At 42.8% G+C, this 19,308-nt stretch overlaps 1 protein-coding gene across 6 annotated transcripts in view; it reads right to left on the bottom strand.

Moving 5' to 3' along the window:
• LOC110979241 (tubulin polyglutamylase TTLL5-like) overlaps nucleotides 1-19,308 on the bottom strand; it is a 100,837-nt gene that overhangs the window by 15,483 nt on the left and 66,046 nt on the right. For 5 of the 6 annotated variants that reach the window (XM_087132522.1, XM_087132545.1, XM_087132535.1 and 2 more), the window contains 2 exons: nucleotides 18,831-18,902; nucleotides 3,979-4,715 (listed from right to left, as the gene is read on the bottom strand). In XM_087132522.1, the coding sequence (XP_086988648.1) occupies nucleotides 3,979-4,715; nucleotides 18,831-18,902 (809 nt within the window). The remainder of the gene's footprint in view (nucleotides 1-3,978; nucleotides 4,716-18,830; nucleotides 18,903-19,308) is intronic. The other variant, XM_087132546.1, reaches the window with a different exon arrangement.

Raw genomic sequence — 19,308 nt, 5'->3', positions numbered from 1 at the left:
ACTATTTACAAATACTGCATACATACAAGTACTACACAATTCACAAAACAAGTGATGGTCTTCATTCTTATTTTGTCATCAAATCAAATACATGTAGACGGAGAACTGAATTCAGTTTGGACACAGACAGTCAGGACAACGAAAACGTTTTGAAAATAACGGGCGGAGGTAAATCGACAACTCTTGCTGACTGTTGTCGTAAAAGCAGTGACTGTCCTCACCCTCATTCAAGAAATGTAATATTATTGAAACATTGTACATGTATTGGCAACTTTTGGTGAAATCGAAAGTATATTGCACACCTACAGCACAAATTTGTGGCCCAAGGCTTACGAATGGTTCAAAGTTACGCCACATTTCGTGAAAAACCGGCTACTGCTCTACTAGCAATATTCATAAAGTGCTACTCTTGGAGAATGTACACTGTATTCTTCAGTTCTGTGGAAGCACCATGCACTATGTACATGTATGGTTCATTGTTATTCAAGTTGAACCGTTCTACTCACATATTTGAGGGGCATAGTCTGTTCGTCTTACAAAGGGAGCAAGTTCTGAAGGACCACATTCATGTCACACTTGCAAATCACAAAAGAACCCAGCGCTATATACATGTACACGTAGGCCTACAGCAAAGCTTCTCATTGACTCTCTGCTATGAAAACCTCCAACTGAACAAATATTTGATGGTAAACAGGCCATTTTAAAAATGTTGCCAATTTGACAATGTAGCACATACAGGCTTAGTGGATTCTTGGCACTGGTGAAAAGGAGTCTTAAGAACACTATAGAGGAAACAGAGACAGGGAGTAGGCTGATCAGTTTACAACACATTTCCTCACAAGTGGGTAAGGCTCCAAAACTGGAACTCCTCACATCTCATTCCAAAACTGACACAGACTCTCCTGGGATCACACCCCCCCCAACACTACACAGCCCACCCCTATCAATATCTCCCACCTCGTCAAACCATTCACACCAGCTTCTTATGATACTAAAAAAAACCCTGGTTGCAATGTGTTACAAGTGGTCCCCCGGTATGAGCCCCAATAATTGGGCATGGGGATCACTTTCAACAAGGATCCTAGCCCTAACAAAGGGTGGAACAATATCAAAGGCCTGGTCTGACTGGTAGCCCTGGGGGGCAGTGTTTAATATACAAGTGCCCTGTCCAACAGGATTACTGGTAGTTTGGAAATGACCAATAAAGAATAAATGTCAAGTGTTTTTTTTTTTAAACATGTCGGACTCTAGAAATAGGTCTTTGGTGGTAAAGTAATCTTGTGTCTTTGACTTGTGTCCCCCAAGGAACAGGGTCAGTGAACTGTGACCCTGTTGGGGTTTGAAGAGGGCTGGCCTTTATGGAAGACATCACAGTGGGCATTTTAATAGCACCCCCTTCTGGCCTCAATGAAACCATGGAAAAAGGACACCTAGACGGGAAAGTGAGGATAATTTAAATTATTTACGCCTATTCACCTCACATCTGTTCAATTAGCCTGTTGTTTGTAGATCGTTTTAATTGAAACATGAAGCATTTCCTCTTGTTCTGTTGGTGCAACTGAAGGCCATCTTAGGAGGTGCAGTTATATTCAAAAATTGTAACTGAATGCACCAAACTTTTCTTCAATCCTTTTTAATTGTGAAAATGACAAGTAACTGAGGTTCTTTACTCAAATCTTTGTGACTTAGAATTCAACACATCTTGCGAGAACTGGAGAACCCACATATTTCCGAAGCAAAGAATATTATGGCCAATATATACAAGTAGTCTGTCCACCAGGGGTAATTTTTTTAGACTTACTTGTGCATGTATTCGGTTATCTTGTTTTTTTTTTTGCTTGGGATAATTGCTCAACGATGTTTGATTTGCAAACTCCAAGCACAGTGAAGGGAAGGACAAGGCATACAATAACCAATGACCTGATGGTTTAGTGGAGATTGAACAGACAATCCCTGTGGCAAACTTGCTTTGATGGCCACACTTAAGGTCAAGATAAAACCTGGACAAGCTCACAACTAAACTACACTTTGAATTTAAAAGGGGCCAGTATCTCAACTGACCATTCTCCCTGCTGAGTGTTGCTGGCCAAATACAAACCAGACTTGCTTGTGACAAAATATAATCCCACAGTACTTGGAGGATAGTAATTCTATACCTCAAGGTTTTCGTCCAAAGACTGGTCTGAAATATTCCAGAATTTTGGTATGATGTGATTATGGTCTACCTTACCTCTTATCCATCAACTCAGAACAACTGCATGTACTTGTTTCAACAACTTTTTTTTTCTGCATGTCACACTGAGCACGAAGCATGGCGACCATGGTAGAGACCATACTCAATGGACAGACCAAGGGGGCCAGGCAGGAGCTGCAAGGATTTACTGCAATGACTGGCAGTCTTCAAATTCTTTGATTAGTTTACCATGCATAGCTCCAGCAACTTCAAAGTGAACTGAATAAACAAGTTAAGGACTGAAGGTCACCTACCAAAATAAGGATACTTTCAAGGGGAGGGGGAAAAAAGCAGATATAGATTTTTGTTTACAAATGGCTCAAAAATTGTTGGTGCATAAATAGTACCTGCAACTTGACTGTTCAAAAGAAAAATTTACCTCTGGGACACTTTGTCAGGGCACGTATTTGGATGTCATTCAAAGGACATTCAGGCTGTCCAAGTCAGCCGGCTCTTCTAAATGTACTTTTACCCGGAAATAAATTCAGAAACAACATGGCCAAGACCTGGCAACTGCCAAAAGTCGGCCTTTTTCTCGTGGCTATGTCTGCTATGTGTCAACCAGTAATCTGCAGATCATCGTATTACAAAACACAACACAATGCCACCGGATCTCTTGTATTATCTTCTGGCCACAACCAATCCTTTTTCTGCCCTACGTGCCCCCGAAGTACTGTTTCCTAAATCCCCAGGATTTTTTCCCTGGGTTTATATAATCAAGTCGGACTATCCACACCTGCTGACTCCATTGATGGCTGTAAGTGCTTGGGGGGTTATTTGGTTTAATGCGCTGATGACAACCAGTGGTGCTTCAAATTGTATTCATCTATCACACAAGTGGACTATGGGGTACTTTGGGAGGGGTGCGTTATACAATAGCACATCGCTTGGGATAAGTTAAACTCTTCAGAGTTTCATTTGTGTGTTCACTGTGATTATCAGCCCTAAAATGTCACTGGTTAAAGAGGGGGAGAAAGAATGCAGGTAACTTCACTGGTCCACAAAAAACAGTGTTAGTGTGCTTCTTTCAAGAGCCCTTTTGTTCTGCAGTTGAATGGATGGTAAAATTATTTGGATGCATTGAGAATGCTCAGACAGTGTGGTGCGAATGGGATATTGTAGAATGATGTTGACTGACAGAAACATATTGGACAGAATGCCAGAGAGTCAAGGTCAACACAAAAACTTTGACTGTTCCTCTAGGACTTTGGAGTGCATCTTCAGACAGTAAACACTTTCAGTCTTGGGGTGCGCACAGTTTTTCGGACCAAAGTTTCATGGAGGATGAAGAGCAGATTGGTGCACTTTTGAGAGGAAGGTTGAACACAACCAACAAAAATACTGACTACCATGTCATAATGTACAATTTATATACATTTAAATGTGGCTTGAAGGAAAACGCAAAAAGAACGGAGAGAAACATGTCTAATAGCTTTTTAGATTTCTTCAGGAGAGAATAACACTACTTTTTATTGGGCAAGAAATCTTGGAGAAAACTAAGAGTTTTATCAACCTGATCTCTGTTTCTACAGCACTGCATCCTTCAGAAACCTTTAGCAGTTATACAACCTAGGAAGTGAGGTCTGCAATATGTAGTTTTGGGGTTTGTTTTGTGTCTGCATTGATTTGATACATTTCATCCCTGCACAGATTCAATGAACAACCCCTGTCACTTCAGCATTTGGACTTTGGTTGCACTAAAAACTTGAATACAAACAGTGGCGTGAGAACGTAGCTCTACTTGCCTTTTCTTGGTGTTTTGCCTTGCTCTGCTGGGTCATGTCATGGGAAATCTGCCTCTTCTCTTGAAGGCTCAGGGGTTGTTTCTGGGCTGCCCTACCTCCTTCGTCGCTGCTTGGATTGGACGGGGACCTCAAGCCATTCTGCTGGAGCACACTCTGAAAATGCTGGCTCCCCAAAGGATTGTGCATCCGCTGTTGCTGGGGATGATGGGCACCAGTTGTGTCCCTTTTCCATAACATTTCACCATCTCCATTCCTGGGTTCGTCTGCCGTTCCCTTGACATTTGTACCATTCACAGGAAGGTCCTGGCTGCTGAACTGATTTCTCAGTTGGCTGGCACTCGCCGACTGGCTAATAGAAGGCTGGGCAGCAGTCCAAGATGTTGGCATGCTGCCATCCAAAGTGCTGTTGCTCTGGCTTCTCAGCCCATCCCAGCTGTGACCCCGGCTGTGCTGGTGCTGGTGGGGGTTGACCAGGCTGCTGGAGCTCCTGGAGGCATGAGCAGATGCCCTGGCTGCACTGGTTAGACTCGCGCTTGCCTGGTGGTGGTGACCAGTAGCGGGAGCTGGAATTATCCCACCGCTGCCACCACTGTTGTAGTGCTGCAGGTACTGCTGGGTGACCACGTTCTGGTTTTGGCTGCTGGAGGCAGAGTACTGGCGGACAGCCTGTCGGCGGGCAAGACGTTGCAGGGCTTCTTGAATTGCTTGCTGGCTGCTCTCTGAGAAGAGCCGTGCAGCTGTCAAAGAAACAGGTCAATGAAATAATAACTCTTGCACAACAAATACAGCCTTGAGTACCCAGGCAGACATATTTGTACATCAGTCCAGGAACTTTCTACATTTAGCAGCTATCATACAACACAAATATGATCAATATTTTCAAGTCACATACTGTGGGGAGGTGGCAATATGAATGTTTGACCTCAATCTGACTGTCAGACTGTTGACTTTAAAAAATGTTTAAGTGTTTTGAAGGGTGCAGTAGAAAAGTTTTTTTTTAGTGTATGAGGAGAGCTGCATTCTAAAATAACTCCTCATGGTAATCATCGGTCAGACTTGTTAAACCAACACTTGGCAACATTTCTCTGGTTCTCAAATTTGAATTCAAAAGCCAGTGGACCACAAGGCTAAAGTAACAGCACTGACATGAATGCTGAAACAAACATGCTTCTTTTTTCTGCCATTGCAAGGACCATCCTAAAAAGCAGACAATATTGAAACAGACAGAGTTATTAATTTGGTACCTGACTATTAAAAAGTCATAAAAACAAGAGTGCATCTAGAAAGAGCTCTGGATCACATGACATGCCCCCCAAATCGTCAAGGAGACAGAAGTGAATGATGGGGGGAGGGATTGGTTGTGGCCGGTAGCATGGCCAATCGGTTGTTTGTGCAACTCCCACCGGTGCTCTGCACTGGTAGTTAATGGAGTTCACTCATGTGCACTGACTTGGAGTCCCCCCTCCCAATCCTCAGTTATTTATCACTTCAACTGGGGTAGAACAATTGATGTGACTTGGTGCACTTTGGCAGAGGGTTTATGGCGGATTAGTTATTAGTAACTCATTTACTGTTCCCTTTGTGTTTAACAATTGTAACAGATGTGGTCATGGTCGGTCAAAGAAGCCCCACTTTTCCAAATGCTTACTACAAAGGGCCCCCTCTGGCCACTGGGAAGAAAATAAACATTAAATAATAAACATTACTAGCAACAATCTCAGATTTTTTAAATATGTATCTTCCGAGGAGCTTTGTAGGCCAAAAATACCGTGGCAGCACACTACAGGTAAGTCAGAAACAAATCCAGAATCATTTTTTTTTCGGGGGGGGGGGATAGTCTACTTTTCGAGGGGAGGGACAAACAATTTGAGGATTTTTCAATAGCCCAAATTTTAGAGTTTAGAACAGCTTTTGGAAGGAGGTTGATGAGTTGTCCAAAAAATCCTACTGTACCAAAAAAGAAAAAGAAAAAAATGGCTTTGGGGGCGTGGTCCCCTGTTGTCATCCCCCTCTGCAAATGAGGTCAGTGTGAGAGTAATCATGCAGGAACAAAAGGTTTCAGATTTCATACTCATCACTGTTCTGCAGACGCTCCACAAAAGGGACGACACAGGTTCCAAAAACCAACAAAATGATTATTTCTGGGGAGGTAGGTCCAGAACCTATGTAAACGTCTGCAAATGACTGCAAATGAAAAAGCCGTTTCCTCTTCAAAATCGACATGTAATTAAATGAGTCATTGAGCTGATGAGGCAAGAGACACTCCAAATTGGAGCTGACTGACTCATCACTATCGGTCCATCCCGCAGTGTCGTTATGTTCACAACAACAAAAAACGAGGAGAGAGGCCTACGTCATGAGCATGTGATAAGCTGGCTGTCCTTGACAAGGAGATACACAGTACCAACTGTCACAACGATCCATCGTTGCTGACGCAACATTTCCAGTCATTTCCTTCATCAACGGGAGAGGAAAATGTTGACATCACGGAGGCCGGGTTGTGGAAGCTTGCGCAACAAAGGGAAAATGGATCAGCGCTGAGGGGAAAACAAATGACTACCTCCAGGAAAAGGGAGCTATTGCACAAACTAGCACTGAGATATTGTGTCCCTGCTTCAGACAGAGTAACAGAGGAATAGTGAATGTAATTTGGCTTTAATCCCGACATAATTTACAATTTCTTTAGGCTTGTGCAAAACGAAGTTGCCAGGCTGAAATGATCAGCATTTTCTATTTGAGCAATCTGCAGTTTTTTTAAATTCATTTAAAGTTGTTCTACAAATCTGTAGTCCAATGCAACATGTGTGTTGTCCAACACCTGATCTGTGTAATTTGATGTGGAAATATCACTGAAATTGATTCCAAACTGGTTTTTTTTCTTTGTATGCAGGTAATTGGCATTACTTAATCACTCTTGGATATGAAAGAGTGAGTTCTGAACTTGAGCAATCATGTCAGATGTAGCCTACATGTAAATCCCAACCTTCCACGGCTTTGCACCAATGTTAGATTTGCATTGTGCACTAAAACCATGGGGCATCATGTGGGCAAGTGCCGTGAACAGTGAATCGCCAGTGGCTACATTAAATTTCCTGCACCTGGCACTTATGTTTTTTGATCAGACATATGGGTGTTATCTTCTCAAGACATATACTGTCAGGAGGCACTTTACATGTTGACTTCTGAATGTACTGCATATATGCTGTGCAGAATCTGAGCTTCCGTATCCAAGGGAAGAGGACAAAAAAGAAAGTTGGATGTTAACACCCACATGTGAATAAATATGTGTTCAAACACGGACCTTGTATTGCTCTGTTATTCATACTGAGGATATTTTCAAAGGCTCCCATAATACGTTTACATGATTTTAATAATGGATCCTTTCCCAACTGTGAACTCTACTGTGCTCTTCTTTTTAATATTAAAAAACTCGCACCCTTGCATAAAGAAAGTGTTGCATTTTTAATTGCCAAAGACAGGTTTTAGTTAGTTCAGGGAATGGACTGATCAAGAGCATATACCTCCAGCAACAGAACAAAGGCCACCTTCCCACCTCCTCCTCCCTGAGCCTGCCAAACCCGTTAAAGGCCTCTGCCAAGGAGTAATGCCCAATTCCGTCTACAAAGGTGTGTCACCTCATGGAAAGCATTTACCTGGGGACGGTGTGGCTGGCCCACAGTGGTGCACCATCAGGAAATGTCAAATAAACTCCGAGTGGTGGCCCAGTCAGCCACAAAAACCATAGACAAGTAGTCACTGCTCCCAAAGGAAGCCTGAATGGCATCTGCCGTCCACAATGGCGTATTTTAGCAGTTAGGAGATTGTAGCAATTACAGGAACCGAACAAGCTATCCGGAAACAATCCGATCATCAGGACATGTGTTGTCCAAGTATCCCTTGGCGTGCGTAACGGAAGCTGGCAAGATTAATGACATCTTTCTCTACTTTTCTTAATGCCTTGCAGGAAGTACATTAAGTAGCACCAGAAAAGTTTTTAAGAGGTAAGAAGGGGATGATAGAGTGGCAGTCTACATAATACCTGGAACTTCTTCATTATAATTCAGCCAGTTTTAAGGAAAATACTTGGACTACGTCTGAATTACTTGGCCGCAGCACAAACAGTCCATGGCCAGCACAAGAAGCCGCAAGCTAGCAACTCCCATAGGTATGTGCATTATTTGCAGTTGGAGCCAAGGCCCATGCCGGCTTTCTAACTTGGTAACAGCTCCCTATCTGGCCAAACTGACCGACATCACCCTTTGCGAATTTGCACCCCGAGTTTTGTCTCAGACGTTGCGCATCCTACGTCCATTTTGTGTGGCATGTCAATGGACAACATTCCACAAGCTGCGTAGGCCTGATTGTACCGTGATAGGACAATTCACAAGCGGGTCCTTGAGGCACCGTATCATCCTCAATAAGAAGTTCTCTCAAACTTTGTGTTGTACTTTTTTCCCACATAGATAGACACACGACAAGAGAAGTGGGTTCGCTTTAACACGAGAACACTGTCATCAGTTCAGGGCAGATTCTCCTCCTGGAAATGTAAAAGCGATTACTCTTGCACTCCTCTCTCCAAGATGTACATACCTAAGAGACTGAGGAAAATGTTTCTGAGGGCCTTCTGTCCTCCCATGTACCAGTACAGTAGCTCTTTTGTTGTGTGTCCTTGATGTAAACATAAACACACACTTAAAGATGTAGGCACTGTTGTTAATGAGCGGCACATATGGCCCATTTTGATACACTTTACAGTTTTCCAGTGGAAAAGCCATGGAAATTACAAGCTTCTCTGATCTTGTTATTCACTATTTGGCAAAAGGATGAGGTGGCAGGCTGTTGGTATGTGTCGACCTTGAACATAGTAACAACATGACACCACTATTCCAACCCCTCCCCAAAAAATGTGTCATCTTTCTAAGTGGTGCAAAATCCTCTGCGAATGGAAAGCATGTAATTTTAACATATTCAAACGCACTACATAAATAAGGAAGGGCCCTCAGCAAAAAAAATTGAATTCCCGAATCAAGCACTTGCAAAAGAATGAGATGTAATTTGTTCAAAATGATGGTAAAGCACCTGTGACACGTTAAATGCAATAAATAACTCACAGAACATGAAAATACAGAACTTCTTGAACTTCTATGCTATAGCACAGACACGCGGGGAGGTCACACACACAATGTACAGTACTTGGATCTTGCACCCACATTGTAGAGGAAATTTAGGCTCTCTGCTTCACGACCTTGGCTGCAAGTTGTCAAAATTATGAAAATATGTTATTGCGGTCAAAAAAGGGTACTTGACTAGGGGCAAAGCACTTTGGGATAAATGGACCAAATTGTGCTCGTGGGGGGAACCAAGGGCCTGAGAGTGGAAGGATATCAGACTGAAACCAGATGTGATTTCTGGTTAAAGGGAGATGGCAAAAGGGAAGGGGGAGGGTCTTCAAAAGGAACACAGTGGCCTAGGCCAGTCGCTTCTAGAATTTGTATAAATTTACTTTTCTATTTAGGAAAGTGTATAACCATTCAGAACAGGGTCTGTTACCAGAGAGAATGCATTTCCCAGAAGAGTATAAACAGACAGCAGGAATATCTATGTTCCCCCCCCCACAGCTAAAAAGCTTGAATGTAAAATGTTTTCAAACTATAACTTAGCTATCCATATTGTTAGCTGGTATGACAACAAAAAAGGTTTCAAGTGCAGGGCAGAATTGGGAAAACTAGCAGCAGTTTTCTGGTAGCAGGCAAGTGGGGGAAGGGCAGGGCAGGACAGGGTGAGGCAGGCTCAGAAGGGTCGGACAGAGTTGGACAAGCTTGGAGCGTTACCATCCAAATGTGACCACATCCCCTCCCATGAGTCTTAATTGCCATTAGTTTCTAGTGATTTAGTTTTAGTTTGCATGAGATAGAGCAAACTGGGCTGTTTATTTCTTAGCATCCTGATGAAAATGGGCAGTAAGTGGGTGAAAAATGATGAGAGTTCTTGCTGATTTCCACCGAGCAAGATTATTTCCAAGCTTCTAACTCACAAGTGCTTTGGGTGAATTTTGACTCATTTTGTTTGGTTGGGTGATTTGGTTCACAGATTTCTGTCCTACCAAACACTGACAAAGTCTCCAGAATACTCCTTGCACTAGTGAGGTAAGAGAACACTTTCATCCCATGCTGCAGCTTTTATGAGTCCCCAGTCCAACACTGCATTGGGGAGAAAACACACGGGGGGGAAATGAAAGGCATCCAGGAACAACTGAAAGTAGCTCAATTGCCCCAGTGAAGACTATCTGTGCTACTTGATCCAGGTAATTGAAAATGGATAACATACCTTCTTAAAATTAACTATCACTCTCAAACTGTACCACTATAAAAACCAACCATCAGGATTGGGGCATACCACAACCACCATGCAAACAACTGACAATTTGTGCCCCCAACCTAATCAGAACTACATGTACCTCAAAGATTTACAAAGCCTCTGGAACAAATCTTTAATACACGAAGGAAATTTTAAAAATGTGTCAATATTTTCAGGCTAATCATCGAAATATTCAAACTGTTAAGCCAAAATATCAAATTGAAGAGCTTGTTCTTGTATGAAAAACCCTAGGGAGAAAGACAAAATCTCAAGCAGAAATGAACTAATCTGTTTCAAATTTAATTTTTATTATCTACGTGTATTTGTCACACACAAGGTTTTTCCCCCTTCAAACTGCCTGTACAAAGTTTTCTGTCAGCAGTTCAGCATCTATGAGACTCAAGTTTTCTACTGCTCTTGATACACAAGTCTGATTGAACTAAACTTATCTCATGGATCCACAAATCTTCTGATCTGAGATCAAGGTCCTACCTCATGATGGAAGAACAAGATCTCAATCGGGGTCCCACCAAGATAGCATAGCCAAGAGTGAACCTCTTATCAGCACGATCAGTGAATCATCCACCCATGTTTTAAGGTCACTCATTCCCCAGATGGAGCGGTACAGGAAGGATGGGGCTGGGGGTACGCACTGAATGTCTGCACGAAGGCGGAGCACCAGCTAGCACAAGTTCCGCTGCCAGGGCCAAATGACGTCAACCAGTCGCGTGTGGGGTCCCCATGTGACGTCACACTGACGCTGTGGTTCACGCACTGGCCAACCAAAAGGGCACAGGTGCAGCCAAAATCGCTTGACTAAATTATTTATTGCACCCCACGAAAAACAATACAAAACAAAACAAAAACGGTCCCTTGAAAGGGGTGCCAAGGTGGGGCAGGAACGGCAGATTTCAGAACGGAAATCCTGTCGCTGGTGCTTGGTTGTCGGCAATGCAAAATACAGGTCGAAGAATCCAACAGTACAATTTGGGATATAAATACTCCCCACACGGGTTTGACACTGTCTGCAATCTGTCTGCAAAGTTCCTTCTTTTCATCAATGCCTTGAGAATTTCACTTTATACATTTGTTTAAGAGAGGCTTCAAGCAGGTACAAAATGAGACATATATCAGACACCACAGACCGGCAAAATAAATCTACAGTGTCATAGTGAATAGTCTATCTGTTTTTGACCACACAAAAAAAAAGCAGGTACAATTATATTCCAAATTGTCAATATTTATCCAAAGTGGATGGATGTACGTGAACTTTTGACACCTAGAAGCACTGAGGAGAAATCCTTCATTACAGGCAGTTATTTCTTTATATGAGTTTCCCAATGTCAGCGTGCAAGTTGACATCTTATGGTTGCAGGAAAAAAAATCATACAAAACAGAGGCTCGCTATTTTTGGTACCAGTCTCCTGATTTGAACTGGCCCATTTGTCTCCCCTGGTTGGCAGGGGAAAAAAAACCCAAAAGTGCACATAAATAGACCATTAAAATACACTGGGGTTTCTGAGACGGTCTCTCAAATTGGAGATAAAACTTTCAATAAGTACTTACTTTGGAGATAAACTCTGCAGGAAAGCGCACATGAAATATTTCCTTAGTGGGCCCCAAACAGCTGCGGTTTCCATCAGCTGTTCCCCATTAAAATGACAAATCTAACACTGGCTATTTCCCTTTTTGGTTCAGACATATGTTTTTGCCAATCTTTACAACATTTGTGGCTTTTCTGTTTGTTTTTTTTCTACAGATCCAAAATGGGGGGGGTGGGCACAAGAAAATGCCCCAAAGTTTCACTATTTGGACTTAAAAGTGGTCAACATGAGTGACTTTGCACAAGTGGATTTCAGTTCTGTGTGTGGTTCAAGACGGTTCAAGGCAAAATTGCTTATTGTGCATTTATTTGTGCATTTATTTGGGCAAAAGGTAACCCCTTTTTAATTTACAGGTGGGTAAAAATCTGCCTAGCTCACCTGTGAATCTTCCCACCCCACTGAGGTCAAAATGCGTGTGTGGCAGCAACAATGAACCAGACCAGCTTCAATTCCCACCCCTCCCCCATCCAAACTGCACGACAAGAAATTCCCAGCTGATGTTCCCAGATGGCCGAGCCATCTACATGCCCTAGAGTGGCCCCTTCCTTGCTAGCATCTGGCTTGGTGAAAGGTGATGGGCTCCTAACCCTGGCTGGCCTAGACGTCTCAATTTCTCCAGCAAGCTACCTGAGGCAGTTTAATCCAGGATCATCACCGGTCAAGTTCTTTTCCCCCCTTCATTTTCTTCCTCCCTCCGAATCTCCACCCCCTCCCATCTTTCTAGAAATGCCCAGCTTCGGCCATGACACTGGGCATCCCACCTGGAAATGGCATCTCTGCTACAGTTCTGAATTCTCTCCTTTCCGACCTCCTGTCCATTAATGAGAGTGGTATGAGCCCCAGCAAACGTACTGGGAATCAGGCTATTTATAAGTGTCACTGGACATGGTTACTCCAAATGACAGCACTTTCATAATGGATAATGTGGTCTGTCCACCTAAATTGCTAGCTCAGTCCACAAACTATTAGATCTGCTATGTCTTCACTCATGTACAAGGTTAACATCGTTTATCCTTCATCAGGCAAGTAAAATTAACAACTGACAGACATGCTTGCCATATTTGCCTGCTAGTCAGTATGTACCCCAAAGTAGGTATCTACTAACACTTGCAATTGCTGGCTGGTAAGTGTAGTTGCAGTTCATTTGAATAACTTGTGACATGAATTCCTATTGGAGGTCTCGAATTGGTCTTGTGGTGGTCTTAATTGAACGATCATTAACAAGGGTCTGAACTACTGTGCCACACTGATACTAGGTTGACAGACATTGTAATTTCTGTGTCAAGTAAAAGTGGAATGACATAAGACTAATAATTTGAATTTTAATCTCCAAGTTGTTTTAAATATCTGGGACAAATTTGTAAATTTACAATGCTTTGACATTCACACTCTGTAGCTCGTACACAGGAAAAAATAAAGAAAAAGTTGTTCAGATAGAACGCTGTTACCACCAGAAATAGTGCACCGGAAGATAGCCTAAAAACTTTCTTTATTGACTCCTATTGACCTTTTTCGCCCACGTGAGTGGATTGCGCAAAATGTAAACACCACCACCACGTGTGGACCGCCTTGGCCACGGTGATCGCATACATTCCTACGGACAGCTTCAACCATGTGTGAATGCTGCATGCTTGACTAGTTTATCTTGAATTAGTAGATTACCATCACAACACATCGCGGTCCAGCACAGACTTGAATCAAGTCCAACTTACGTTGTTCTTCCCTGGTCAGCCATCCCTTCAGCCGGTACGCACGGCATGGTTGTCGTGCTCAGCCCGGAAGCTCGCATAACCCTTATAAGGCACCCTCATTTGATAACCTTTATTGTACAACGTGTGTCATACGTCACCAGTCAGAAAAGTCCGACTTGACGGATAAGCCAATCGGACCCCCTGTCGGTGATATGTAGTTATTCACAATTGCATATGAACGACATGATCTTGCATAATGTATACGGAATTTCCACCAATCAAAGAAGTTAGACTTGTAGACTCGTTAATTATAATGCAGACCTGTATGAACGACGTAAAAATATGTCCTGCAATGGGATTGGCTGCTACCACTTTTGATAGATGAGTCCATTTCTTGTGTTCAAATGGTTGGTAGATTTGTCATGTCGGGATTTCTGAACTGAACTCATAGTAATAAGTGGACACAAGAGGGCGTGAAGCAAGTAATGGCGGTCTCGATGTGTATCCAAAGCAGAAACAAAGACGTCACAGAGATCCCGACTTGAGTCAAGTCTTGGTCTAGTACGATTGTGACATCACAGGAGAAAGGTCTGTAGGCCTGTCAGGAAAACCTCCCAGAAATCAGACTACTGCATGGTTTTCTCATTCTGGTTTCCTACCCCTTAATTCAACCAGATTTTCCTCAATGATTAATAACCTGTCCAGTCCTATTGACAAGCACCCTCCATTCTCTCCTGGTCCCTAAATACCTCAATGTTAGTACTTGCACGCAACTGACCAAATAGGTTTCTTTTATTTCATTTTTTGACTTTCCCCCCCCAACTCACCAGAAGTGATATACTTCCTCAAGAGAAGTGTGCAGAAAAAAAAACAGATTCCCGGAGGGAGATCTGAAAGGAAAAAAAATGGTCCAATGGGATTGAACCCGAAGGTGAAAACTTTAAGTGATTTAACAGGGTTTCTACAGTTTTTCTTTCCAACTTTCTGATGTAGGCGTCTTCTACAAAACAAGTTTTATAATGTCTGTGGTTTCATTGGGGGGATGTGGTCCATCTAGATCTAGCCTACCCCCGAAACTGCTCTCTGTCAACCAGTCAAAATTGTTTGAAGGGAATGCTTTACTGGAATCAGCGATGTTGCCTTCACAATTTACGCTCCTCAGTACCTTTGCATTGCATATTATTCATGTTATCTGAGCATTCACGGGAAGTGTGGTTGAAATACAAAATGGTCCATGTTGGGAATCCATCTTCACAGAACGCTGATTATGCTTCACCAGAAGCTACAATAGAAATCTCACCTCTAGGAAACAAGACAAAAACCTAGAAACAAGTGAAAGGAATGGTCCAGGAGGAAAGCTTGCCAACTCTGACTACAGGATTTTCAGAGGGGAAAAATCATTCATCCCTGTCCAAGGTTGAACTCGATCTGTTCAAATTCCAGCATCTTTCACAGGAAGCGCTCGCGTGGAGCCTTAATGCACAACGAGAGCTAGCTCTTATGATTGGCTTGTACACGGCCCCCTAAAACACTTAGTACAGACAACATGTCTGGTTGCAAAGCCAGGATCAGCAGGAAATCCCTACTACATCAAGATCAAGCAATCAAATACCCTCGTGGGTGGGGGGGGGAACTGGAGGTTAATCCAGGGCAGCTCCTCCACCTGGGAAGGGAATGACTGAGGACTAGGGGAAGAGACCAATGACGTCAACTCTCTTAACTCTCTGGAAAATGGGAAGTTGGGTCGGTAACCCCTTTCTCCCTCTCAACCAAACCGCAGCCATCACTTGCCGCAGTGACACAGCAGTAACAGATCTGCCTAATTGAAACAAAGGATGCTCGTTGAACGCTGAGTGATCGGCCATAAGTAATTAACACCAAATGTGACAGGTTGAAGTGTAATCTGTACACAATTGAAACACGCTGCCAGGATGGGTGGTGAAAAAAAGTCTGTCGGTGGTCCCTGGATATCAAAATACTTTCTGTACTGCGTTGACGGCAACCACTTGCATACATATACATGTACATTGTTATCACAAAGTAACTGCTTCCTTGTGGTATTACTAAAACCACTTGTGTAATCTCCGCACTTTTGATTTGATGTTAAAAAAAAAACACCTGCTGCACTTCTGTATTGGCAAAGTCTGCTGTTCGTCCATTTTGACCACTGCGCTTCACCACATCATTGCCTGATCTGTTTGCACCCCTTCATTCCTTGTCACATCCTGGCCCCCAGTGGTTGTTAAACTCCAGTTGTAATTGCTGTGTCGTTTCCACCCCTTTATTCATTGTCACATCCTAGCCACTGGAGCAGTGCCAATTACTATTATTACGCTTGCGAGTGCTTCGACTATATTCAACGGGTTATTCATTGCTGCATCATGGCAACTGGAGTGGCTGCAATTAATGCAACAACTCTAGTTATAACTTTGTTAGTTTTCCCCCGTTTAGTCATTTTCTTAAGGTTCCTGGAGTGGTTGCAATGATCACACAGCTCCAATTATAACTACTTGGCCTGTTTTGCCCACTTTATTCATTGTCACGTCCTGGCCTGTGGAGTTGTAGCAAATACGGCAACAACTCCACTTGAAAACACTGCAACCTCCTACTTGTTCCAACTTGGAACGTTGCATCCTCACTCGATTTAAACTAGAAGTGCTGCAACCGTGACATGAAAAAAATGGAGACCTGACCAAAAAAATGCTGACTTAAAAATCAAAGCGCCATACAGCAAGCAGTATAAATGGCTTCCGTATTCCTGTAAGCATATGAGGTATGCAAGAATATTCCTGGAGAATATTTCTATGTCAGGGCCAAAATCATAAATTCTCACTATAAATAAAACTGATGGGAGAAAAAAAAAAAGAGAGCCAGGTCAGCCCCATTGCACAATAATCAGCAAGATTTTGTTCAGGCCAGGTAACGTGATTGACACACGCAAGGTGCATTTCCACATGTAAAGCCTGGTTAGCATCACAAATTGTCACAGTTGGAATTTATTCAAGTCACAGAGCAGCCAGATGTCACTGTGGGCCCCCAGCAGGAGTTGAAGACACAAGGGGGGAGGAGGCGGGACTGAAGAAAGGGAGTGAGCAGACTGCATTACTGAGTTGGGTTTGGAGTTTATGGTGCGACCCCAGCAACGCAGAATTCTTCTTGGTTCATGTTAGAGTCTTTTGTGAGGTAGAAAGAATTAATGAGTCCAAGTTAAAATTTGAAGTTAAAATGTTGCAAGCAACTTGAGTATTGTTCTTGCTTCCCAACCCAAGGGGGAGCTTTTTTTTTTTGATCATCATTTGAAATTTGTAATGTTTTTTTTACCAGGATTGACACTATAGCATTCAGGAGAAAAAAAAAGAAATGTGCAGTATTTGAAGGCAAACTTTGGACAATATTGGATGCCTGTATGCAATTGTGCATCTTCTTTCTCTTGTTTCTGTGAAGTTGTAATGTAGCATTCTGCAAGAAAAATAAAGCATTGGAGCAAAACTGCAAAAGTGACGAACTCAACTTAGAATCATTCTCAATAAGCAAGTTTCAGAACTGAAGGTTATACAAATGTACGCCCCATTCTTACATCCGAGTGCTTGTCATACTGAGAGCTTTTAATACAAATTGTTAGTTTACACTGTCAAACTAGTGGCGTGAGGAGGTTGAAGTTGATCCGTACTCCATGTATGAGATGAATGCCGGTGCAAATATGATGCCAAGTTTGCTCAATCTCGGCAAAATTTCCAGCCTGAATAACACTGCTGGGAAGTGATGTACACTCTCATTCAAGGGTACAATTTGTGTCAAGTATGACCGTTAATACATGCTGGTAGTCGGACACTGTGAGCACGGCAGGACGTGAGAAATGGTATGGTGAAACACTGAACAAAGTTAAGGTGTTATGATCTTAATTCTCAAACCACACATGGTCAGTACGAGTTGGTCATCACAAATCGGTAAAATGCATTGAGGACTGGTACAGAGTCTCTTCACTCTTCTCGTACAGGAAACTCACGTTCAGGTGAGATTACAAAAATCCCTTAAAATTTAAAACATGCAGTTATTGTATTCTTTCAAAAAAAGTTTTATTACTGTTTTTCAAATCCAGACACATGATCACACATAAGCCTGTAGACCCCTTGCAACTGGTACTAGGTATTGATTCCTTTAACATGGTAAGAAACCACTGAAAAAAAAACAAAACATGGAGAGCAATCCCTCTGTAAATGAGGCGGCCTGAGCCAACGGGAGAAACACTGTGCCCACAACTGCATTAAACAACTGGTCCTTGATGGGCTGTCCAGTTGAGGGATTTCACACCAGCGCTGTCTGCGCATATCTGCATCAAAACCAAGGCTCTCTGTGTTGAACTTCTCCACGCACGCCCGAGGAGTCAAGACAGTACATGCAGTATCCGGATCGTAAGTGTGACGCCACTTCAGTTTAAACCACGCCTACTGCACATTCAGATATATGACCATTGCAGGTACGTTAGTTCGCGGTACATTGCCGTTATTTTTTCTTTTGATTTTACCAGTCGAGTCATCCTGAAAGGCTCTTCCACAATAATTGGCTGCCTGATAAGTCTGAATTTAACATACCTTTATGTATTTTGTGTCTTGACTCCTTACTTTCAATCATCTGATCATGTTAAGAATCAAAGCTGACACATACAGCCTTGTTTTCAAATGCGGAAGTGCAAAGATCGACGCTAAGTGTCGTATTGGGATCCCTCTATGCTTTCACCTCTTGCAGGCAATAGGAGTGTTCAGTGGTGAGGCGTCTGGATTGATAGTCATCAAACTTCAAATAATCACTGGATGGTCACTCTTGTCCGGCTTAATTTCTTTTGGGGGAGGGAAGGGAACAAAGCGTCTTACAGCTGCAAACTGACAAACTTAACTAACAGAAGGGGGTTAAGTCTGAAGTATTTTTAAGCCAATTGGTGATTTTCATCCACTTTCCTTCTCTTGTTTCTCTTTCTAGTGCTCCCCCGTTTATTTTTCTGTTTCAGAAAGTGCCTCCCTCCCTCCCTCCGTCAAGCCTGCATGGTCAGGTTGGAACGGTCTCCTTTTTTTGTTGGTGAACTTGTCCCAGAGATCCCTCCCTAAATCACCACTCACAAGGTTAATAGTTATTAGTCTCATCACATGTATTACAGTCAATGCAATTGGCAAGGGATTAGTATCCACACAAACAGCACCTGTACCTATTTCGCCGCCCGGTGGTTCTCTCTGCGCAAAAGCGGATGTTGGCCGATGCAGCAGCTGGGAGTTACCTCCTACAAGTTTGGCAGGAAAAGATTTATTCATTTTTTTTTTTATCATAGGGACATGAACTTTTACAGGCGTGTCAAAACTTAGACAATGAATTATTTATTTTACTGAGCATATTCTGATCAGTGTGGGAAAGAAGGGCACAACGTGGGGGCCCAAATTGTGATGTTGAGCTGTCAATAGAAGGGGTGAAGGGGCCAAGGGCAAGACATTCTGCCCTCCAGGCAATCTCGAAATGTTCACAGCACTTGGAGATGCTTTCGCTAATGCGCATTTTTATCTCATCAAATTCCTCTCACAGTCATTCTAATCAGGCAAAGGGATGTGTGACTGAGTGACTTGGCTTTGTCATGCAGGATCATAGGGTTGGGACAGAATAAAGAATATGTCTCGAGAAACAGAACAGGGCAG

Source organism: Acanthaster planci, linkage group LG01 (assembly GCF_054643075.1).
Source record: "Acanthaster planci isolate LZ-2023a linkage group LG01, COTS_SCS, whole genome shotgun sequence".
NCBI lineage: Eukaryota > Metazoa > Echinodermata > Asteroidea > Valvatida > Acanthasteridae > Acanthaster > Acanthaster planci.
The sequence above is the reverse complement of the archived record's forward strand: the minus strand, read 5'-3'. Positions and strand labels throughout refer to the sequence as shown.